Source organism: Salvelinus namaycush, chromosome 31, assembly GCF_016432855.1.
Source record: "Salvelinus namaycush isolate Seneca chromosome 31, SaNama_1.0, whole genome shotgun sequence".
Taxonomy (NCBI): domain Eukaryota; kingdom Metazoa; phylum Chordata; class Actinopteri; order Salmoniformes; family Salmonidae; genus Salvelinus; species Salvelinus namaycush.
Genome location: NC_052337.1, coordinates 40,523,948 through 40,547,885, shown reverse-complemented (window position 1 = coordinate 40,547,885; position 23,938 = coordinate 40,523,948). Strand labels below are relative to the sequence as shown.

The following is a 23,938-nucleotide window of genomic DNA, read 5'->3' as shown; positions in this document are numbered from 1 at the left end:
TATTTGATTTGTGTCACCAACGAGTGACTGAAAGGAGATACCATTGAAGATGGCAATCTGATATCTAGGCTAGTCTGCATTCTAAATGAAGTTGGTCCTCACTGGTAGATTTCAACAGGGAAATGACATTTTCTGCAGGACACGTTTTGAACGCAGTCATTCACCGATAATATTCTCCTTTTTTCGAACATAGGTCTATCTTAGTAAATGACAACTTCCTCGCTATGTGAAGGCGCTTCAGACGGTGAAAGGAGTCCGAGAGAAAACTTTTGTAAAAACTTTTGAGCGAAATGACACGGAATTTACCTCTTTCAACCGGAATGGTGGCTATTTTCGCGTTTGTTTGGATGGGGAGTCTCATGCCACTCTGTCAAACGATAATATACACAAATGACTGGGCGATCAGGATAAATGGGGCACCCGCCTCTGCAGACAGTATAGCGGAGAAATATGGATTTCACAATTTGGGTCAGGTAAATTCTCCTCAAAGTTGCATATGATCATTATACTTTTCTACTGTAGCCTAATGTTTCCTTCGCAGAGACAAAGTTAGCATTCATGATTCGACTGCAATGCAAATATGGGGAAAAACGTTACACCGGTCTATAGCCAAGGCCCACTAAACTTCTCTTTGGCTAACGGACTAAACTCCTGGTGACAGAATTAAGTTCACCGTTTAGTTTAGTCCGCTATTCTTCGGCCTACACATGACATCTAACTTTACTCGTGCGCCATCATTACCTGTGTCAAATTTGTCCAGCGACCCAGCTTTTTGATACATAGCCTATGTCTATTTTTATTAGCTGTTTCCTTTAAAGTACGCCTATTTTGGATGAAAGACGTTTTCTATCCCATGTGAATGACAAGTTTTTTGCATGAAATGCTGGATTGGATCTGAATCATTCACGGTTCTTTGGCTGGGGCAGACATCAGATTCGTTTCTGAGACTTCAAACAGTCATGTGGCCCCCATATCAAATTAGCCAAGTCATTGACCTTGTAGTGAGCACCCACATCAGACTATCTTCCTTATCAGAAGATTCAGGCCAAAAGCCCTATTTTCATATGACCCAGGCCTACATCTTTTCAGAGCTGAAAGGAAGGCTCACGCTACAATTTGCCACCCTGGTTCAAGGAGAGATTGAGTTCAGTCACCTCACAACTCAGTAGGTCGATGTATGATAGTTTGAATTGGGACCAAGGAGTCATCATTTCCACTCATGGATTACAACAGCAGTATGGTCCTAGATAGAATAGCCAAAGCACTAGTCTCACTGTTTTGTCCTTCCCTCTATTAGCGCCCTGATGGAAACATGGTCTGTTTTGTGTAGCCTAGCCTAGGTTCCATTCTGTTCAGGTCCAGGCACACATACGTAATGGTGGTATTATGATAAACCTGGGTGTCAGAAAGGAGTGTATACACAGGGTATAGCCCGGCCCATGGCTCGGTACCTGGGGTTCAGGTTGCCCTGGCCTGAAAGTCTAGTAGGGGTGTAAAGTAACCTTCTCAATGACTGATGTCAATGACAGCTTCATTATTTATCAGCCATTTAGACATGGGGACACAGTTGAAAAAGCGGCAGATCTCGTTAGGATACATATACACGATTATACACGGCAGGTAGCGTAGTGTTTAGAGCATTGGGCCAGTAACTAAAAGGTTGCTGGATCAAATCCCTGAGCTGACAAAGGTAAAAATCTGTTGTTCTGCCCCTGTACACGGCAGTTAACCCACTGTTCCCCGGTAGGCCGTCATTGTAAATAAGAATTTGTTCTTAACTGGCTTGCGTAGTTACATTTTTTAAAATGTGTTTCCCACTTTGCGCAGATTGGAGACTTGAACAACTTTTATAGTTTCCGCCACAGTGGGACGGTGGAGCGGTCCACGTTGTCCAACAAAGACTTTACCGACCTCATCGCCAAGGAGACCAAGGTAGAGTAACTAGATCCCATTGGAGGTGTTATTGATACCCTCCTATATAATTTATTAGCTGCATGACATGCTGCACACACACATGAACGAGCAAACACACAAGCAAGCAGTCACGCGCACACACAAAGACATACTCAATTGACTATATGAATATAATTTGACCTTTTACCTGTACGGGATTCAGCAGACTCGGCAAACATGTAAAACACCACCTTGTACGGTCTAAAGTGTGCATGCCATACTACTGTGAGTAGCCTACACTCCATTCCTCTGCAGGTGGAGTGGGTGCAGCAGCAGGTGGTCCATTGGAGGACCAAGAGGAACTCCAGAGCCAGTCACATCTACTCCATTGACGTTCGGACGAAACACATTCACCCAGGCCCCGTCCAACCTAACCAGACCCAGACAATGGTTTTCAATGACCCCCAGTGGTGCAGCTTGTGGTACATTGTGAGTATCTCTCAGCTGAGAGGGCACAACTGCACTGCAGACATACAGTAATGGCCGCATTCCAACACTTTTAAAATGCATCCTTTCTCTTACCTTGAGGTACCCACTAATCTGACATGACATGACATGATTGATGAGAGCAATGTAAGCGAAACAGATCAGTAATTACCTCAAGGAAGGAAGGAAGGAAGGATGAGTTTAAAAGGTATATTTAAACAGGGTCAAACATACATTTACAACATGCTACAGGTGTCTGTGCATTACCCACGTGACACTAAACATATACATAACTTATAACAAGCTTCACAGCATCAACCTGAGAAATGCTTTTATTGTTCATATGATTAAGTTATTTGATCAACTGCCAACTGCCAACATGCACCCACATGCACATTGCTCCATTGTTTTGTATTGTGCTTTGCGAGGACACCTTGTAGTTATAACTATTACTAGAGTAACAGCTAATGATCCAAATAAACAAGTAAACATGACATGTACTGATCCCCCCTCCCCCATCAACAGCACTGCAGTGAGGGCTCCCAGGGCTGTCCTTCCTACATGAACATCGAGGGGGCCTGGAGGAGAGGACACACAGGGAAGGGAGTGGTGGTGTCCATCTTGGATGACGGCATCGAGAGAGAGCATCCTGATCTCAGGCCAAATTATGTAAGTGCCTCGGGAACCGTCTCTTCTGAAGACTTCACAAGGACATTTATTAAAAGCAATTTGGCATATGTCCCGAATGTAAAAGTCCAGAGCTGAGACAATATGCAGTCAAAGCTCTTGGCCCGGAGCTTTTAAAGGTCAACGCAGAGTATTAAAATACGGGCTAAACGTCTTGTCCGCTTTAGTGTTCAGACACGCCTAGTTGATTTGTGAGTCAATAGGCTCTGACTGGTGGAGTGTAGGCTAGACCAGACCAGACTAGACTGGAAGACACTAAAGGCCAATTAGCCACTGACTTTTGTTTTTTTATGTGTCACTGTATCTTAGGACCCCTTTGCCAGCTATGATTTCAATGGGAATGATGATGACCCCACGCCCAGATACGACTCCAGCAATGACAACAGGTTATTCTTATTTTCAATATGCATATTGCTCATAGCTGGGGCTGTGGGTTTTTTGTGGTAAGTTGATGTGGTCAGGAAAAACTCAAGGCCCTACCTATTGCAGCTTTTTGTAGAATCTTAGCCCATTTTATGAAGCAACTTACATTTTTTCCCACAATTACACTCATATATTATGTTCATATTATATGAATATGCATATTCACTTGTTTGAATGTGTCTATTCTTTGGCAGTTTGTTGTTGTACATATAGCCTGTCTCCTCATACATATGCAACTAAGCTAATGTGGTATACATTCCCTTTTTTTCTGGTAAGCCATGGGACAAAATGTGCTGGGATGGTTGCCGCGGCAGCAAATAACTCTCAGTGCACTGTTGGAATCTCCTTCAATGCTCGGATAGGTGGTGAGTTTTGAGTTCTTTATTAGTCACGTTTATAAAACATGAAATGTAGGGGACTCCCGAGTGGCGCAGCAGTCTAAGCTAGAGGCGATACTACAGACCCGGGTTCGATCACGGGCGGTATCACAACCGGCCGTGATCGGGAGTCCCATAGGGCGGCCCACAATTGGCCCAGCGTCATCCGTGTTAGGGGAGGGTTTGGCCGGGGGGGCTATACTTGGCTCATCGCACTCTAGCGACTCCTTGTGGCAGGCCGGCTGCCTGCATGCTGACTTCAGTCATCAGTTGAATAGTGTTTCCTCCGACACATTGGTGCGCCTGGCTTCCAGGTTAAGCGGGCAGGTGTTAAGAAGCGCGGTTAGGCCGGGCATGTTTTGGAGGACCCATGACTTGACCTTCGCCTACCGAGCCGGTTGGGGAGTTGCAGAAATAAGACAAGATCGAAATTGGGGAGAAAAGGGCGTTATTTAAAAAAATATATATCTCCTTGGTGCCAGCACATTAAATATGGACAAATACTGTATATTCAGTTCAAGTTCAGTTTTAAAATATTAAATAGAATGTATATTGTATATTTTAGATGCATACATACTGTATGGTGCTGAAGGTCTCCTCTAAGTCAGGCGGTCCCATAAAAATATGATCTCATTCTAGTCGGTCTATTCCTATGGGTGATCCATCCTATGTAGTGAATACTAAGATTATGAAGGTCCATCCCACTCCCGTATCTGCAGGCATTCGTATGCTGGACGGAGATGTGACGGACATAGTAGAGGCCCAATCCCTGAGCTTCAGGCAGCAGCACATTGATATTTACTCTGCCAGCTGGGGGCCGGAGGATGATGGGAGGACTGTGGAAGGACCTGGCACTCTGGCTCGCCTCGCATTAGACAACGGCATACGCACTGTGAGTGTGTGTGTGTGTGTCTGTCTAACTTCTCTGCATCAGTACAGTCAAAAAGTGTATTCTCCACTGTGTGTGCGCATGTGCGCATGTGTGTATACTTGTTTTCCTACATTATCAGGGCCCCAATGTCAATACAACAGAATGTCCTGACAAGGTAGAAAAACAATGACTTTATTTAGAAAAGTCAGGACTTTTTTTCCATGTCCTGAATTTGTTCAACTGCTATTTTAAGTTTAAGGATTAGGTTTCTGTGGTTAGGGTTACATTTAGGGTTAGGGTTTTTGGGGTTAAGGTCGGGGTTAGGGAAAAGAGGATTTTCAATGGTCAAACAATTTTGCTCCACAAAAAGTCCTGAAATTTCACAAAAATAAAGCTGTGTATGTCTGTCAGTGTGTGTCAGTGTGTGCGTGTGTGTTTGTCAGTGTTTGGCCTCAGGCTGTATGTTTACTTCTAGTGCTTATCTTTATCTTCATATCAATATGTAAATAACATACAAATATGAATCATTAGTGGCTCTTCACGCTTGGCATTAATCACAGGGGAGAAGGGTGCCCTTAGATCTAGGATCAGTTTGCACCCCCCTAATCTAAACCAACGGTGAGGGGAATACGCAAGAACAACCTTAGATCAGTGTCTAGAATCCAAATCCTATAAAACCTTGATGAAGGTAATTTGACCAAAACTACTAATCCCGTGAACTCCCCCCAGGGAAGGAAGGGGCGTGGCTCCATCTTCGTGTGGGCGTCGGGTAACGGTGGGCGGAGCAGGGATCACTGCTCCTGTGACGGCTACACCAACAGCATCTACACCATCTCGATCAGCAGCACCACCCATAGCGGGGCCAGGCCCGACTACCTGGAGCCTTGCCCCTCGACACTGGCCTCCACCTACAGCTCCTTCTCCACCGACAGACAGGGAGCCAAGATGGTGAGTCAAGCTGCATATCGGCCCCAACCCGGCTATACGTGACGAGTAAATGTCGATTTGACTTCATTATTTGATTTGATACAATAGCTGCATATGACAGTGATTTAAAACGTGTTAAATGTGCAGCCACTTCTGCTCTTTTCAGCTGTTTGCGAAATGAAAGGATGGGGCGAATATATCCATTAGTTTTTTTTATTTTGCTTCTTGACAGAATGTGTTTGTAGTTGTCACAGGGGAAGTTAAATGACCTGAAAGTTACAAAGTGTATCTTTAAAGCCCCATATGATGTTTATAAGGCATAATAGCACGTCTACTGTACCATTTTGTAGTCACACAACAAGACTTTCTATCTGGCAGGTAACATTGGACCTGAAACAAGGCTGTAGCAAGGAGCATTCTGGGACCTCAGTCTCCGCTCCAATGGCAGCAGGGGTCATCGCACTCGCCCTGGAGGCCAAGTAACCTACTTTCCTAGAGATATCATCACCGATATCTAAATCTAATGATAATATTATAGGTAACAAGGAGGTTTTCTTGACCACACGACCTGACCAGGAACAACTCTGGGCCCTAGTTAAAGGCTAAAACTTGGACTGCAAATTCTTCCTTGTCAGGTCACGTGGTCAAGAAAAACTCCTGGCCCTAGTTCTAAGCTATTGAGAATGTTTTTTTGTAGTATTACTAAGATAATATGCTGTACAGTGTTGTTAACTTGTGTCTGTGGGACTCTGATCCAGCCCACTGCTGACTTGGAGGGACGTGCAGCACATTATTGTCAGAACGTCACAGGCCAGTCACCTGACCTCCCCTGACTGGCACACCAACGGAGCTGGATACCAGGGTATCTGATTTGATTGAATTTTCTCCCCATACCCTGTCCACAAATGAGTTTGTGTTTATTTAACGCTTGGCTACAGAAAACTAAAAGGGCTTTCCTTCATTTCTAATCATTTCCATTGACATTCAAAAACACATACGAGGGAACAATTATCTATGTACCACTACACAACAAACGACACACATTTAAGACATTCCTATCTAGATTGACCGACTAATTGCTGCATTGATTGCTTACTTAAGTCATTGATCCATTCATTTATTTGTTTGTTAGTGTATTTGTTATTCCTTCTGTCCATTCATTCATTAAATGATGAATTGGCAGTGAGTCACCTGTATGGCTTTGGGCTGCTGGATGCAGAGAGCATGGTGAAGGAGGCTGAGCGATGGAGACTGGTCCCCTCCCAGCATGTGTGTGAAGAGGCTCCCACCCAAGAAAGCAGGTACTTGACTGACTGCTTCCCACCATGGACACAATCCTCTATTCCCTTTGAAGCATATCCATCTATCCATCTCCACAGAGAATCCATCAGCATGGGAATTCCCTCACAATTTTTCTGTGTTACGCTCGTACTTTCTCTGTATCTCTGTCCTTCTCTTTCACTCTCTCCCACATTCTCTTTCACCCCTCTCCCTCTCTTCCGCTCCCCTGTCCCCTCTCTCTCTCTGTCTGTCTCTCTGTCTCTGTCTCTCTCTGTCTCTCTCGCTCTCTACCTCACTCATATAACAGAACCATTCCTCCAGGCCTTGTGCTGAGGTCTGTGTATGAGTCCACTGGCTGCTCCCATCATCCCCTGCAGCACATTGTGTATCTGGAACATGTAGTCATCCGTGTCACCATCACCCACAGTCACAGAGGTGACCTCTCCATCACACTCACGTCACCCGCTGGGACCAAGTCACAGCTACTGGCAAACAGGTAAGTCCCTTTTCACACTTGTGAGCCAAGACAAGATGAACTGTATTGCGCTGGCCTGGTTGGGCATCCACCATAGTTCCTGGAGCTGTGAAAAGGACAATGTGAAAAGGAATAAAGTACGGTTCAGGTTGGCATGATAGTGTGAAAAGGGTGTTGTGCTGTAGTACTCGATACAAGTGGGATTGGTCGCTTCACCCACTCATAACAAATTCAAAATATTTGTTGATGATAGGAACTGGCTGATGTGCTGAGTGAGTTAAAGTGATAGTTCACCTCAAAGTTCTCACCCAAAAAGTGGTCTAATGTGGAGATAAGTCCATATCTCTCGCCAACTGCTGTAGATCCCAGATACATCCCTCAATGCTAAATTAATAGGAAACGTAGGATCTACACAAAAGAGGGCATGGGACGTGGACTATTGTGGACATTGGATGACATTTTGGGTCTGAAAACGTATTGACAAACTTTGGTTATGGAGAGAATCCAGAAATGACAGTGTAACATGGCTCTATCCTGTTGTATTTTGGTCCGGGTCACATTTGCCTTATATTACACCATGGTTGTGTTGTGGTCCTGGTCATAGTGGTCAATGTCTTTCAAAGATAACTCATAAAAATTCCCAAAACTTTACAGATCTTTATTGGAAAATCATTTAAACACTGTTTCCCATGCTTGTTCAATGAACCATTAATGAACATGCACCTGTGGAACGGTCGTTAAGACACTAACAGCGTACAGGCAATTAAGGTCGTAGTTATGAAAACTTAGGACACTAAAGAGGCCTTTCTACTGACTCTGAAAAACACCAAAAGAAAGATGCTCACCTGCTCATCTGTGTGAACGTGCCTTGGGCATGCTGCAAGGAGGCATGAGGACTGCAGATGTGGCCAGGGCAATAAATTGCAATGTCCGTACTGTGAGGCGCCTAAGACAGCGCTACAGGGAGACAGGACGGACAGCTGATCGTCCTCGCAGTGGTAGACCACGTGTAACAACACCTGCACAGGATCGGTACATCCAAACACCACACCTGCGGGACATGTACAGCATGGCAACAACAACTGCCCGAGTTACAATCCCTCCATCAGTGCTCAGACTATCCGCAATAGGCTGAGAGAGGCTGGACTGAGGGCTTGTAGGCCTGTTGTAAGGCAGGTCCTCACCAGACATCACCGGCAACAACGTCGCCTATGGGCACAAACCCTCTGTCGCTGGACCAGACAGCACTGTCAGAAAGTGCTCTTCACTGACGAGTCGCGGTTTTGTCTCACCAGGGGTGATGGTCGGATTCGCGTTTAACATCGAAGGAATGAGCGTTTTACCGAGGCCTGTACTCTGGGGCGGGATCGATTTGGAGGTGGAGGGTCCGTCATGGTCTGGGGCATCATCGGACTGAGCTTGTTGTCATTGCAGGCAATCTCAACGCTGTGCGTTACAGGGAAGACATCCTCCTCCCTCATGTGGTACCCTTCCTGCAGGCTCATCCTGACATGACCCTCCAGCATGCCAATGCCACCAGCCATACTGCTCGTTCTGTGCGTGATTTCCTGCAAGACAGGAATGTCAGTGTTCTGCCATGGACAGCGAAGAGCCCTGATCTCAATCCCATTGAGCACGTCTGGGACCTGTTGGATCGGAGGGTGAGGGTGAGGGCCATTCTCCCCAGAAATATCCGGGAACTTGCAGGTGCCTTGGTGGAAGAGTGGGATAACATCTCACAGCAAGAACTGGCAAATCTGGTGCAGTCCATGAGGAGGAGATGCACTGCAGTACTTAATGCAGCTGGTGGCCACACCAGATACTGACTGTTACTTTTGATTTTGACCCCCCCCCTCCTTTGTTCAGGGACACATTATTCCATTTATGTTAGACACATGTCTGTGGAACTTCTTCAGTTTATGTCTCAGTTGTTGAATCTTGCTATGTTCATACAAATATTTACACATGTTAAGTTTGCTGAAAAGAAACGCAGTTGACAGTGAGAGGACGTTTGTTTTTTTGCTGAGTTTATTATACCGTGGTTGTATTTTGGTCCAGGCCTCTTGACCACTCCACTGAGGGCTTCCAGAGCTGGGAGTTCATGACTACTCACTGCTGGGGGGAGAAGGCATCAGGAGAGTGGAGTCTGGAGGTCCTGGATACTCCCTCTCAACAAAGGGACAACAGCGAAACAGGTTTGCCATGCTATACTTCTACCATCATTCAATACCACAAGAATTACACCAGATATCAGATACTGTTACGCATGAGTAGAGTCCTGATTTATTTTTATTTTTTCTGATCACGTGACCTGACCCGGAAAAGCTTGGACCTAGTTGATTCTGGTCAAGTCATGTAGTGAGGGAAAACCTGATAACATGTCGTTTTTTCTTCCTCTCCATTGATTTACAGGGGAATTGAGAGAGTGGTCTCTAGTGCTTTATGGCACCTCAGAGCAACCATACTCCATGCGGCGTGAGCAAGCCCGCTCGGCAGAGCTGCCAACTGACGGTGGTGAAATCACTGAGGAATACAACGGTGAGTCACTTTACCCGCAGTCACAGAGCAGCTTTGGAACAAGACGACACACAATTATCACACCCTTTTATAGCTTAGACACCGGAATCTAACTACTAATTGTAGCCTGTATCAGAGCTCCATTTGTTTAGCTAGTAGCCTCCGTCGAAGCTAAGTCTTCAGGCTTCACCAAGTCTTCAGGGTTCCACCACTTTGTGTTTGTAAAAGATGCTTTCCCTATTCTGACTATCTTGCTTTGTCAAATGAATTATTCCAGGCTATGGAAATGCATGATGAGAAATTCAGTTTTGTTTCGTTCCTTCCAGGCCGATGTGACCCAGAGTGCAGTGAGGATGGCTGTGAGGGACCAGGCCCCCAGCAGTGTGTCACATGTCTACACCTCTTCCTCAAGTTCAAGAACAACACCAGGTCAGACTATTCACTCTAAATGTATAGGTTGGATTCAGTGACGTTGCACTAGGTCTCCCACTCGCGCTTTAAATAGCAATAGTCCGGCGGCCCGTTATTACATATTTACGAACCTCATTTAATTGGCTGTTATCGAGTCACAGATGTTTCTCACAGTAGCCCTCCGGCTTTCCAGCTTTGAACTCTGTAGGACACACAGTTAACACATACATTTAGTATGTGTCCCATGTGGAGACAATCCTAGTGTTGCACTAAACAACATCCTCCAACCAACAAGGCATGTGCTTTCTCTCTTACAGGACATGTGTGTCTGTGTGCCCTGTGGGATTCTGGGGCGACCGGCGTCGCTGTAAGAAGTGTTTCTCTTCCTGTGAAATCTGCACGGGCAGCCGCAGTGACCAGTGTACTACATGTCGTGCTGGACACCACCTGACCGAGGGAACCAATAGTTGCACGGCAAGCTGTGGTGACAATTATTACTTGGACCACGGTATGTCCCTGGGTGTGTTCCAAATGACACCCTAATGCCTAAGTAGTGCGCTACTTATGGCTAGATTCTCATAGAATTGTGGTCCAAAGTAGTGCACTGTATAGGGAATAGGATGCAATTAAGGATTTGTCCCCTACGTTGTGAGGCATTCATCATCATTCTACGACAAACACACATCGATCTATATCGAATTTAATTTTAAAAACTTGAACACAATTTGAAGATGCGAAACAAAACCACTTTGTGTTCATCACAGAGGGACACACTTTATAGTGGATGTAAGGTGATATCGTGACAAATCGTTAGACTTGCTAGCCAACTCTGTGGTACGTTCACAGGGGGAAGGAGAAAACAATGAATTAGAGCAGTGCACCGGGAAATTTGGCGGATTTTCCCTGACCACTAATTATAAAAAATAATTGCAGTAATAAGGCAGCTGAAATCTTACAGCATGCCAATTGTAAAGTTGATGGTGAGTATATGTGACCAACCAGCTCGATTCGGTCTCATGTAGACAACATTTGAAATTGTGTTTTTTACATTGGATAAAAGTATAGACTCGGAGCTAGAAAATTGTATATTATACACTACAGTTATGGAACAAGTGGAAAGTAATTCTGCTTTGAAAGTTGATTAACTTGTAACCTCACTTTTGAGAAAATGACCCTTGAATTCTTTGGTACACCTACTGGAGAGCTTTTGTTTGTCTACACCCATTCAGCATTGTTCACACCCTCTTAAGCCTTAGCCCCACCCATCCCTTTAAGGAGTCACATGTGAGGCCATGTGCTAAACAGAGTGAGTACGGTAGTGTACTAAACAACCAAAGATTTCAAGACTAAAGGCTGGTTTATACTACGTCTATCGACATGTCTGTAGACAGTTGTCGCAGTGATATAACATTTGTTGTTGTCGTTATGAGAACGCATAAACACAACAACTACAGACTGCATCAGAAACCTGGTGGTCCAAAATAAAATAGCTGGTGTATTTTAACACCAATAAACCCATCCGTTTAAAAATGTATTTAGTATATGGCAAACTAGGCAACTAAAAGCAACTTTCTAAACAATGTTTTGGTTTGTTTCTAGCTTATTAGCTAGCTAACGTTAAGTTAGCTGGCTAGCCAGTTAAAATAATGACCATATCATACAGCTAACAATGTCTTAACTTTATCTAATTTGTATTTATTATTACAGGAAAATAAACTCACAAGTTAATGACGAGCTAATTACAGAAAATGGCTTACGGTTGTGAGTGTGACGAAATAAAAGCAGGGCATTCTAACTGAGAATTTTTGAACTTGGACACTGTCTCGTTGGCCTAAACTTATATCCAAATTTGACTTTAGTGCAGGTCATGTTGTTCTTCACATTACCGTATCTGGTAAACACACACCATATCAAATAAAATCTACGTTTATTTGTCACATGCACAGGATACAGAAGGTGTAAACAGTACAGTGAAATGGTTATTTGCATTGTGGAGTATTTTGTTTTGTGAAATCTACATTGTACTATTTCTCATACTATTTACTATAGCATTGCATACTGGTGCAAAAAGTGCATGCAAAACATATATATATATATTTTGTTATTTACTATTTATCTATCTGAGCTTTATAACTCGTGAGGAAATGTTTAACACGGCCATCCACTTAACATTAACATTCAACAGGGTAGCCTTCGTACCCGCATGCGCATAGCTGCAGTAAGCAGGGGTGCTGAGGGTGCTGCAGAATCCTCTGATATACAGTGGGGAGAACTGAAGTATTTGAAGTATTCTTTAAGAAGCCCTCCTGTTCTCTACTCATTACCTGTATTAACTGCACCTGTTTGAACTCGTTACCTGTATAAAAGACACCTGTCCACACACTCAATCAAACAGACTCCAACCTCTCCACAATGGCCAAGACCAGAGAGCTGTGTAAGGACATCAGGGATAAAATTGTAGACCTGCACAAGGCTGGGATGGGCTACAGGACAATAGGCAAGCAGCTTGGTGAGAAGGCAACAACTGTTGGCGCAATTATTAGAAAATGGAAGAAGTTCAAGATGACGGTCAATCACCCTCGGTCTGGGGCTCCATGCAAGATCTCACCTCGTGGGGCATCAATGATCATGAGGAAGGTGAGGGATCAGCCCAGAACTACACGACAGGACCTGGTCAATGACCTGAAGAGAGCTGGGACCACAGTCTCAAAGAAAATCATTAGTAACACACTACGCAGTCATGGATTAAAATCCTACAGCGCACGCAAGGTCCCCCTGCTCAAGCCAGCGCATGTCCAGGCCCGTCTGAAGTTTGCCAATGACCATCTGGATGATCCAGAGGAGGAATGGGAGGTCATGTGGTCTGATGAGACAAAAATAGAGCTTTTTGGTCTAAACTCCACTCGCCGTGTTTGGAGGAAGAAGAAGAAGGATGAGTACAACCCCAAGAACACCATCCCAACCGTGAAGCATGGAGGTGGAAACATCATTCTTTGGGGATGTTTTTCTACAAAGGAGACAGGACGACTGCACCGTATTGAGGGGAGGATGGCTGGGGCCATGTATTGCGAGATCTTGGCCAACAACCTCCTTCCCTCAGTAAGAGCATTGAAGATGGGTCGTGGCTGGGTCTTCCAGCATGACAACGACCCGAAACACACAGCCAGGGCAACTAAGGAGTGGCTCCGTAAGAAGCATCTCAAGGTCCTGGAGTGGCCTAGCCAGTCTCCAGACCTGAACCCAATAGAACATCTTTGGAGGGAGCTGAAAGTCCGTATTGCCCAGCGACAGCCCCGAAACCTGAAGGATCTGGAGAAGGTCTGTATGGAGGAGTGGGCCAAAATCCCTGCTGCAGTGTGTGCAAACCTGGTCAAGAACTACAGGAAACGTATGATCTCTGTAATTGCAAACAAAGGTTTCTGTAACAAATATTAAGTTCTGCTTTTCTGATGTATCAAATACTTATGTCATGCAATAAAATGCAAATTAATTACTTAAAAATCATACAATGTGATTTTCTGGATTTTTGTTTTAGATTCCGTCTCTCACAGTTGAAGTGTACCTATGATAAAAAAAAATACAGACCTCTACATGCTTTGTAAGTAGGAAAACCTGCAAAATCGGCAGTGTATCAAATACTTGTTCTTCCCACTGTATCAAAATCAAATATAAAATAATTTAAAAATGTAAAAAATTCCATAAAATGTGTGAACTAGGCCTTTATTACTCCACCCATCTCGCATGACAAGAAGTTGCCCCCATCCCTCCCGCTGTTTGGGCAAAGCGTTTGCAAATGTTTTGTTGTTTGAGTGAGGGAAATTCTGTACATTTAAGAGGACTTTTATGTATTTTGAAAGATGAGACGTTGAGGATTATAATAAATACTGCTTTGATGTCATACAAGCAAGCCAAACACCCGTGAATCAAAATGTGCACTTCACATTTCCATATCATATCGTTGTTATACCCTGGGTTGTTCTGAACCGAATGCGACTATTTTCGTCTGTTGTTATGAAAATTTGCTGCATCACGCAACTGAATGGACTCTTTATTCCTTTCTATGCACACCAAAATGATGATCTGTTTCCCTGAATTGCATTTTGAAAGCCTAACGCTGCAATATCGTATTTTCTAACTTACCTAGTCATGTTGGCAATAGAACAAGCCTTCAAATGATGCCCACCTGAGCCAGATTGGGATTTATAATGGACCATTTTTGAATTGTGTGATGGCTGTGATGGAGGATTGTGTTCCAACCAAAACAACTACAAGTGTGCTTGCTCTAGTTCCTCAACGGCACAGCTAGGAGAGCTCAATAAAGCACCTTATAGTTGAAGACTCTTCTTTGAATCATAAAATTGCATAGAAATTGCTTAGGAACTGTGCACACTTTGGAGATGTGTGTGTGGCCACCTGGAGACAGCAGTTTGACCTCTCACTTTAAACCCTTGTCATTTATTTGTTTTATGTTCCAAATTTTCCAGGAATATTCTTCTCATGTTACTGAAGGTATGCAGAATATTTTCAGATTTTATCAACAAATGTGGCAAAGTACAGTAAATGTAAACTACAAATAAAATCAACAGTGATTCAGACTTGTCAGGTGAACTGTTGTGTCCTCACCTTTGGTCTAATAATGTTCCCATCGTCTCCAAACTGTTCCATTTCAATTGCTAAGATTGTTATGCACATGCTTTTCATATTTCTTATGTAAGAAACATTTCAATTTAGCCCTATCCATATAGGCCAATTCCCTCAAGTGTAAAGGGTTTTAAGCATATTATGCTGTATTGTTGTAAAAACCAAGCCGATGTCTCTACTGAATATGTGCTTAATGAACAACGCTTTTACTTCAACTGGAGTGGAATTATATTTGGCAGGTATGAATGCTTGTATTGTTGTTTTCCCCACAGATGGAAATATGTGCAGGAAGTGCAGTGAAAATTGTTTGAGATGCACCTCGGCGAACATCTGCACGGAATGCAAATCAGGCACAAGGTGAACCAATCCCTCTGATGACGCCCGAATTACCAACTCATGCATTTCTTCTCTGTACACAGTGATTCTCCATCTCCGCCACGGAGAATACTAATTTGCACACACACACACATTCTAAATCTATTGCCACAAAGCAAACGCCTGTTATAATATTTGTTGTATTTTGCAGTGTTGAGAGTTATCAGATGAAACTTCTCAATGAGTGTGGGCTCTGGGTCGGAACACAGAGCCCAGATAATGGTGAGTCTCTCTCTATCTCGCTATCTATCTACCCCTCCAGTCTGTTGGGGAACCGCTGCCAGAGGAGCTGTGGACCAGGAAGTTACCACAACGAACAGGAGAGCACCTGCGAGCCCTGCCACGAGGCCTGTGCCACCTGTGCAGGTAAAGGGAGGGGTGACTTGGATCATACCAAACCGAACAGGACCCTAAGCCATATATATATATTTATATATGTATATATTTATATCTATATAAAAAAGTAAAACAAATACAGTACTAATCATGGAGCTAATAATCAGCGTCACCATCTACCTGAAGCGATAATGTCATGAGAGAGACAATTTATGTGTTTCCAGTGCACATGTTGTCTCCAGGTGCAGGTGTTTAGATGGGTTACAGTGTGTTTGTATGTGTGCACCTGCCTGCTATCACAGGTGCGGGCATTGAGGCGTGTAACCAGTGTGCTGATGGGTACCTGATGGAGGAGTGGAGGTGTGTTTCCTCCTGTAGTCCTGGCTTCTATGCCACGGAGAGCAGCCCACAGAAAACTAGTGATGGACCCACGATATGCAGGAGGTGAGTGAGCTCTGTGTCTTGGTGTAGCTGGATTGTTCATTATTATTATGGCTGGCCTCATTCCAACATGTGTATAATAATAATTGTCTTGGTGCTTATTTGTCCTATTTTACACATGCGTGTGTTAATACACACGTGTGAATTGTCAGTTGTGCCTTCCTCATGGACACATTGACCAATTTTTCACCTTGGGGATTCGAACTAGTGACCTTTCGGTTACTAGCCCAACGCTCTAACTGCAAGGCTACCTGCTGCTCTGTGTGTTTTATTGTGTGTTTGTGTCTGTCTATTTCTGTGCACATGTGTGTGTTTATGTAATCTCAGTCAGTCTGCTGGTACCTCCTCAGGTGTGATTCCAGCTGTCTCACCTGTGTGGGAGCGGGGAAGGGGAACTGCAGCAGCTGTGCTGGTGGACACAGTCTTATGGACAAAGTGTGTATGGTCAGCACCATCTGTGGTGATGGTCAGTCAACCAACCAATCACTCTCCTTAAACTCACTCGTACAACCCAGTGTCTATTCCAGGGGTGAAAGTAAGGCGGTCCGGTACACCATACCTTAAAACGTGAGCCTATCACATTTATTAAAACAACATTTCAAGTAAACTGTAGGCTATTACACCACCTCTTATCATTACTGCATGTCAGAGGCATGAAAAATGAGCGAATGGACATGAAAATGTGTTGTGTAGCCTACGCTCCAAAATGCGATGTGGCTCCACGAGAACACAGACATTTTGCCAAGGCAGAGATGAGTGGCCCACACCGAGACGCGCACGGACAGCAGTGGATGCATGAATTCCAAATGTCGTTACACTTTGGCGTTTTGTGTAACAGATGTCTCTTTCCATTCACCACTGTTTGGAGGCTGGAAATACACTACATGACCAAAAGTATGTGGACACGTGCTCGACGAACATCTCATTCCAAAATTATGGGCTTTAATATGGAGTTGGTCCCCCCTAATATGGAGTTGGTCCCCCCATCTTTCAACTAGATGTTGGAACATTGCTGCGATTAGGCCTGGCTCGCAGTCGGCGTTCCAATTCATCCCAAAGGTGTTCGATGGGGTTGAAGTCAGGGCTCTGTGTAAGCCAGTCAAGTTCTTTCACACCGATCTCGACAACCCATGTCTGTATGGACCTCGCTTTGTGCACGGGGGCATTGCCATGCGCAAACAGGAAAGGGCCTTCCCCAAACTGTTGCCACAATGTTTTAAGCACAGAATCATCTAGAATGTCATTGTATGCAATAGCGTTAAGATTTCCTTCCACTGGAACTAAGTGGCCTAGCGTTCTACTGGCGTCCGCCAAACCCTGATTCGTGCGTTGGACTGCCAGATGGTGAAGCATGATTCATCACTCCACAGAATGTTTTCACTGCTCCAGTCCAATGGTGACGAGCTTTACACCACTCCAGCCGACGCTTAGCATTGCGCATGGTGATCTTAGGCTTGTGTGCAGCTGCTCAGCCATGGAAACCCATTTCATGAAGCTCCCGACGAACAGTACTTGTGCTGATGTTGCTTCCAGAGGCAGTATGGAACTCGGTAGTGAGTGTTGCAACCGAGGACAGACAATTTTTACACTCTACGCACTTCAGCACTCAGCAGTCTTGTTCTGTGAGCTTGTGTGGCCTACCACTTTGCGGGTGATCCATTGTTGCTCCTAGATGTTTCCACTTCACAATAACAGCACTTACAGCGAATAATTAATTCTACTTTCACCCCTGGTCTATTCAGATAGTGAATCGTATAGCTACTGTGTTAGTGTAGGTCACACGTTATATTATTATTACAAAGTAACTATACATATAACTAATTAAACGTAATCTGATCAGTTTCCTTTCATTACAAATCAAATATAGTTGTATATGCCTCATCTGCAGTTGCTAGGTACATCTGAATACTTACCTTCTGTATTAAAATATTACAGGGTAATTACATTGAATTAGAGCAATGTAAATGTAAAATGTTGTCTTTGTGTTTTGCATGCAGGAGAGTACCAGGATAGCCATGGGAAGTGCCATGCATGTGACGCCACATGTCTGAAGTGTACAGGCCCAAAGTCAGAGGAATGTATCAGCTGTGGCCCCTCTAGGTAAGTCTATGGGGAGGACTGTATCAACTATGGCCCCTCTAGGTAAGTCTATTGGGAGGACTGTATCAGCTGTGAGCCTTCTAGGTAAGTCTATGGTGTCTATGTAAGGCTATGGTGAGGACTGGATCAACTATGACCTCTCTAGGTTAGTCTATGGTGAGGACTGTAGCAGCTGTGTGCCTTCTAGTTAAGTCTATGGTGAGGACTGGATCAACTATGGCCCCTCTAGGTGAGTCTGGTGAGGACTGTAACAGCTGTGACCCCTCTAGGTAAAGGGATTTCCATACAGGAAGAGATGGGGCGGAGCAGATTTCCCCATAATGGAGCAGATTCTTATTTTCTCCGCCTTGGCTGTGTGGCTTTCACATGCATGAGCACCGCCGATCACTCCACCTGGATAGAATTCCGCCCCCGTCTAGCTGCATTGAAAATGAATGGCATCTCCTCCACCGCCTCATGTCTTTAGAGGGGAACTTTGGGATTTTGGCAATGACTCCCTTTATATACTTCCCCAGAGTTACAGTAGATTAACTTGTGGATACCATTTTTATGTCACTGTGTCCAGTATGAAGGAAGTTAGAGGTATCATGCTAGCAGATACCCATAGACTTCCAGTCATTGACATTGCGCTAACGCTAGTTAGCAATGGCTCACAAAACTACCTCTTGACTTCCTTCATGCTGGACACAGACATCCTCACCATAGACTTACCTAGATGGCTAATAGTTGATACAGTCCTGACATTAGACTTACCTAGAGGGGCCATAGTTGATACAGTCCTAACCATCGACTCACCTAGAAGGCTCACAGCTGATAGTCTTCGCCATAGGATAACCAAGAGGGGCCATAGTTGATAAAGGGCTTCATTGCCAAATCCCAAAGTATCCCTTTAATCTATGGTTAGGATTGTATCATTTGTGGCCCCTTTAGATGTGTCTATAGTCTGAGAAATATATAGATATACTGGAGCAGACTTACAGATGTCATAACAAAGAGGTTGATTCAGGTGACATACTGTACAGTTCAGCCATGGATATAAAATGCTCTCTTCCTGTGTCATCCTGTCTGAGACACTTATTTTTACATATAAAAGGTGCATTCTGGTAACTTGACATTCCCTTTTGGTAACACAAGGCAATTCAACAACAGAATTAGCCTAGAGGGAAAAAAAGAAGAGCCAGCTCTTTTTACAGGCAATGAAAGTTTCAGATTGTACCTTTTTTAAATGGATAGTGCGAGAATCTGTCCATTAAGCAGTTTTTCTACTTATTCAGAGTCAGATGGACTCGTGTTGGATACCATTTTTATGTCTCTGCGTGCAGTTTGAAGCAAGTTGGAGGTAGTTTCGCGAGCCAATGCTTACTAGTGTTAGCGCAATGACTGGAAGTGTACAAGTACCGCTAGCGTGTACCACCGGAAGCAAGTGTAGTTTAATAGTTAGGTGCTGTTGTCTCATTGTCTTAGGTCTCTGGATCAGGGTTGCTGTGTGACTCAGTGTGCCCGGGGGAAGTACCAGTCAGGTGGGCAGTGCCACCTGTGTGACCACACCTGTGCCATGTGCCTGGATGGAGGGCCTGCCAACTGCACCAGCTGTGACACCGGTGAGGGGAAGGGACACCTGTCGTTCTAACTGACACAGTCCAGTGGACACGTGCTCTGGCTCTGGGACAACAAACACATTGCACTTATACCACTAGAAAAACTACGTTTTACAGTAATAGACTTAATAGTGTGTTTTGTGTGTGTGTAACGATTGTGCGTCTGTCTGCCTGCCTGCCTGTCCATCCATCCATATGCTTGTCCATCCATCCATATGCTTGTCCATCCATCCATATCCGTTTCCCTCAGACAAATTCAACATGGACCGCTACCTGTACAAGGGGGGTTGTGTCGACGCTTGTCCGGAAGGACATTACCATACGCAGGAGAAGAGCTGCGAGGCCTGCCCCGACAACTGCAAGCTCTGCTCCTCCGCCACACACTGCCTGCGCTGTAACTCCTCCTACTACACCACTGATGGAGTCTGCACCCGACTGGAGTGTGGAGAAGGTGACAGACATAGCCAGAATGTTGTTCTGTTTGATGTTGCGTTCTTATGTAATACCTGTCGCTACAGGTATGAACATGAAGAAGAAAAGTCTTTGAAGTATTTCTGTCTCCATAGAGAATTGTAATTCCCCTTTCCCGCCCCATCTCTCTCTCTCTCTCTGACTCGCTCTTTCTCTCTCTCTCTCGCTCTCTTTGTCTGGCTCCCCTCTATCTGTCTGTCTTTCTGTCTCTGCCCCTCTCTCTGTCTGTCTTTCTGTCTCTGCCCCTCTCTCCCTCTGCAGGTGAGGTGGAGGATCCAGAGTATGATGACTGTATGGCCTGTGAGGAAGGCTGTAAGAAGTGTGTACTGTGTAAGTTAGTCTACCCATGTGAACCCTATCTATCTAACAGTTTGAACGCGGTTGGCGAGGGCCATGGGGAGAGAAATAGGATGAGAAGATGTCTGAGTGTGTTTTTTCTGTATTCGTCAGATAACCCCAGGCATTGCCTATCCTGCACTGACGGCTTTTACAAGTAAGTAGAGCAAGGAATAAAAATCTTGTTTTAATCTTAACGAACCCCCTCTTATATTATGGAATATCACCTCAATTGTCAATATCTCCGTGTGTGATATGTAAATGAATGGGTGACAGTAGAGGAAGACGACAACAAACCAACTTCTTGCATTGAGTTTAGATTCCAAGATGGCTGCTACAAGAACTGCCCAGCGAAGACGTTCAGCGTAGAGGAGGAGATGACCTGTGTGCCGTGTGATGAAAAGTGCGTCAGCTGTGACGAACATGAGTGCTACTGGTGTGAAACCGACCTCTTCCTATCAGGTAAGGGTTTGGTCGGTGCAACTGTGTGTGTGTGTGTGTGTGTGTGTGTGTGTGTGTGTGTGTGTGTGTGTGTGTGTGTGTGTGTGTGTGTGTGTGTGTGTGTGTGTGTGTGTGTGTGTGTGTGCTGGGGTTTGTGTGCTTGTTTGTTTGTGTGTGCGTGTGTGTGTGCTTGCGTGTGTGTGCTTGTTTGTGTGTGTGTGTGTGCGTGCTTGCGTGTGTGTGTGCTTGACATGTTTTAAAGTGTGCTCTGTTCCACCTAGAGGGGAAGTGTGTGCCGGAGTGTCCGGACGGTTTCTACGGAGACGAAGACACCCAGGAGTGTGAAGAGTGTCACTCTGACTGTGTGACATGCAGCGGTCCCGACAGTGACGACTGTGTGTCGTGTGAGGAGGGGAAGAGCCGGGAAGAGGGGGAGTGTGTCTCTACACAGGATTCCTGCCCTGTTAAGACCTTCCTCACTGGTGAGATTTAAAGGATCAATTTACCGAGAAATAGATGGATGTTACCACACTGTTAGGGCGTACTTCAGAAATGTATTTCATTACACAAGTTATTGTTAGATGATTGCTAATGACCTTGGCACTTCACTTTACCCTGTGAGGGAGTTTGTTACATTAACATTGCACCTCGCTGCAGGAAAGCCATTTCGAAAATGTAACTTTTTAATCCCAACAACTTTAGTTGTAGGCTATGATTATTATGAGAATAAATCCCCTGGTACTGTATGATATTGACTTGTTTGGTGTTTTCTCGTGTTCTTCCCTGCAGGTGAAGGGGAGTGTGAGGCCTGCCATGCCTCCTGTGACTCATGTTCAGGAGAGGAGAAGAGCCAGTGTAAAACCTGTGTGAAAGGTCTGCCTGACGATATTTCTGCCTGTCAATTTGTCAGAATGTGTGTAGTGTGTGCCCGTCTGTTTCCAGTGAGGTCACCTTAAACCCTGCGAAAAAGAGAACGATGAGCACATCCCACTGGTTCAGTTCTGGTCCCGATTGCAGACCGTGACAGTGTGCGTGCCTGCGTCTGTGTCTGTGTCTGTTCTAACCGTATCCTTCCTGTGCTCCTCCCAGGGCGGTTCCTGTCAGCAGAGCAGGTGTGTGTGTTGAAGTGCCCAGCGAGCTCGTTCGCCAGCCGGCTGAGCGGTGTGTGCGAGCCGTGTCCTCGGGGGTGTGCGCAGTGTGCGGACGAGCATCGCTGCACCCGCTGTCAGGTGGTACGCAAGGCCCCGCTCTACCTGCAAGACGGACAGTGTGTTCGTCAATGCCAGAGGTCAGAGTTCATATGAGTATGGTGAAGGTGATAGCGCGGGATTTAGGCAAAGAGGCCCTTGATCTACTAAGGCAGATGAACTCGTGGATACCATTTTTATGTAGTCTGTGGCTGCGAATACGGAGCTTTTGCCCTCGTTCCCGCCCTTCCGGGAAACTGGATAACGTTCTGCGCATGCGTTATTTTACGCACACTATGTAACTACTGCTCACACTCGACCCCTCCCTTCATGTTTCTCTCTTAACCCTTCTGAACCGTGATCACGTAGCCTCTGTCTCTGCCTCGTATTTCTGAACAGCGGGAACAAAAACCCTGCGGCGCGATGAACAAACGTTCCCAAGCATACGTATTATGAAGGATATACAACCTCGTCCTGTCCGTTGTAACGGATATTGCCGTTGCACAAGCAGCACACAGTCCCGACACCTTGCGTTGGAGCAAAACCAATCAGTGTTTTGTGTGAGGATGTAGGGTAATCTTTATAGTTGCTGCCATATCGTAGCCACCAGACAGAGTTCCTGAAAAAAAGAGCACTACTACTTAAACTGCCTGTCTGCCTCCTGCTTAGCCAATGCTTGCAATGATGATGACAAATGAACATTATATCGCTGCTTCGACTTCGTGTCTGTGTCTTGCTGGTGTTTGATACGCTGTCTAGACAGCTGCATGCAACTTCCTGCTTGAGTTTTGCGTTTGGGGCAAAAATAACTGTCTGTGTCTTAACCATGCAGAGGCCCTACGAACTGCTATTTTGCTTCTCAATGATCATGCAAGTACTGCACGACTTGGATACCTAGCTGTTCAACTAGGCAGCCGTTCTAGGCAGCCGAGCGTGTATACAGACCGGTAACCAGAGTCTGACAATGGGCGAGTTCATTTTGCGTCGCCCGGTGCACTATAACACCCCTCTTGAAGAAAGAACATGAAAACCGTAGGGATGGTGCCAGGTTTCCTCCTGTCCTGACACTTGGCATTTAGGCCAAAGAGTTCAATCTTGGTTCTTATGGTCTGAGAGCCCTTTTAGGTGCCTTTTTGCAAACTTCAAGCGGGCTGCCATGTGCCTTTTACTGAGGAGTGGCTTCCGTCTGGCCACTCTACCATAAAGGCCTGATTGGTGGAGTGCTGCAGAGATGGTTGTCCTTCTGCACAGAGGAACTCTGGCGCTGTGGCAGTGACCGTCAGGTTCTTGGTCACCTCCCTGACCAAGGCCCTTCTCCCCCGATTGCTCAGTTTGGGGAGTCTTGGTGGTTCCAAACGTCTTCCATTTAAGAATGATGGAGGCCACTGTGTACTTGGGGGACCTTCAATGCTGCAGAAATGTTTTGGTACCCTTCCCCAGATATGTGCCTCGACACAATCATGTCTCAGAGCTCTACAGACAATTCCTTCAACCCCTATAGACAGATGTGTGCCAATCAATTGCATTTACCACAGGTGGAATCCAATCAAGTTGTAGAAACATTTCAAGGATGATCAATGGAAACCGGATGCACCTGAGCTCAATTTAGAGTCTCATAGCAAAGGGTCTGAATACTTTATATATTTGTTTTCATTTTACAAACA

At 45.1% G+C, this 23,938-nt stretch overlaps 1 protein-coding gene across 1 annotated transcript in view; it reads left to right on the top strand.

Moving 5' to 3' along the window:
• Positions 1–359: 359 nt before the first annotated feature.
• LOC120025624 (proprotein convertase subtilisin/kexin type 5-like) overlaps positions 360–23,938 on the top strand; it is a 36,235-nt gene continuing 12,656 nt past the window's right edge. Inside the window, exons 1-29 of the mRNA XM_038970170.1 lie at positions 360–473; positions 1,828–1,932; positions 2,209–2,382; positions 2,905–3,048; positions 3,376–3,452; positions 3,766–3,854; positions 4,586–4,758; positions 5,467–5,685; positions 6,043–6,143; positions 6,423–6,526; positions 6,848–6,965; positions 7,253–7,441; positions 9,479–9,615; positions 9,833–9,958; positions 10,264–10,366; positions 10,666–10,856; positions 15,262–15,346; positions 15,627–15,730; positions 16,003–16,144; positions 16,492–16,607; positions 18,139–18,241; positions 19,706–19,842; positions 20,090–20,290; positions 20,572–20,640; positions 20,761–20,803; positions 20,966–21,108; positions 21,369–21,569; positions 21,877–21,960; positions 22,177–22,375. Of these exons, the coding sequence (XP_038826098.1) occupies positions 360–473; positions 1,828–1,932; positions 2,209–2,382; positions 2,905–3,048; positions 3,376–3,452; positions 3,766–3,854; positions 4,586–4,758; positions 5,467–5,685; positions 6,043–6,143; positions 6,423–6,526; positions 6,848–6,965; positions 7,253–7,441; positions 9,479–9,615; positions 9,833–9,958; positions 10,264–10,366; positions 10,666–10,856; positions 15,262–15,346; positions 15,627–15,730; positions 16,003–16,144; positions 16,492–16,607; positions 18,139–18,241; positions 19,706–19,842; positions 20,090–20,290; positions 20,572–20,640; positions 20,761–20,803; positions 20,966–21,108; positions 21,369–21,569; positions 21,877–21,960; positions 22,177–22,375 (3,791 nt within the window). The remainder of the gene's footprint in view (positions 474–1,827; positions 1,933–2,208; positions 2,383–2,904; positions 3,049–3,375; positions 3,453–3,765; positions 3,855–4,585; positions 4,759–5,466; positions 5,686–6,042; positions 6,144–6,422; positions 6,527–6,847; positions 6,966–7,252; positions 7,442–9,478; positions 9,616–9,832; positions 9,959–10,263; positions 10,367–10,665; positions 10,857–15,261; positions 15,347–15,626; positions 15,731–16,002; positions 16,145–16,491; positions 16,608–18,138; positions 18,242–19,705; positions 19,843–20,089; positions 20,291–20,571; positions 20,641–20,760; positions 20,804–20,965; positions 21,109–21,368; positions 21,570–21,876; positions 21,961–22,176; positions 22,376–23,938) is intronic.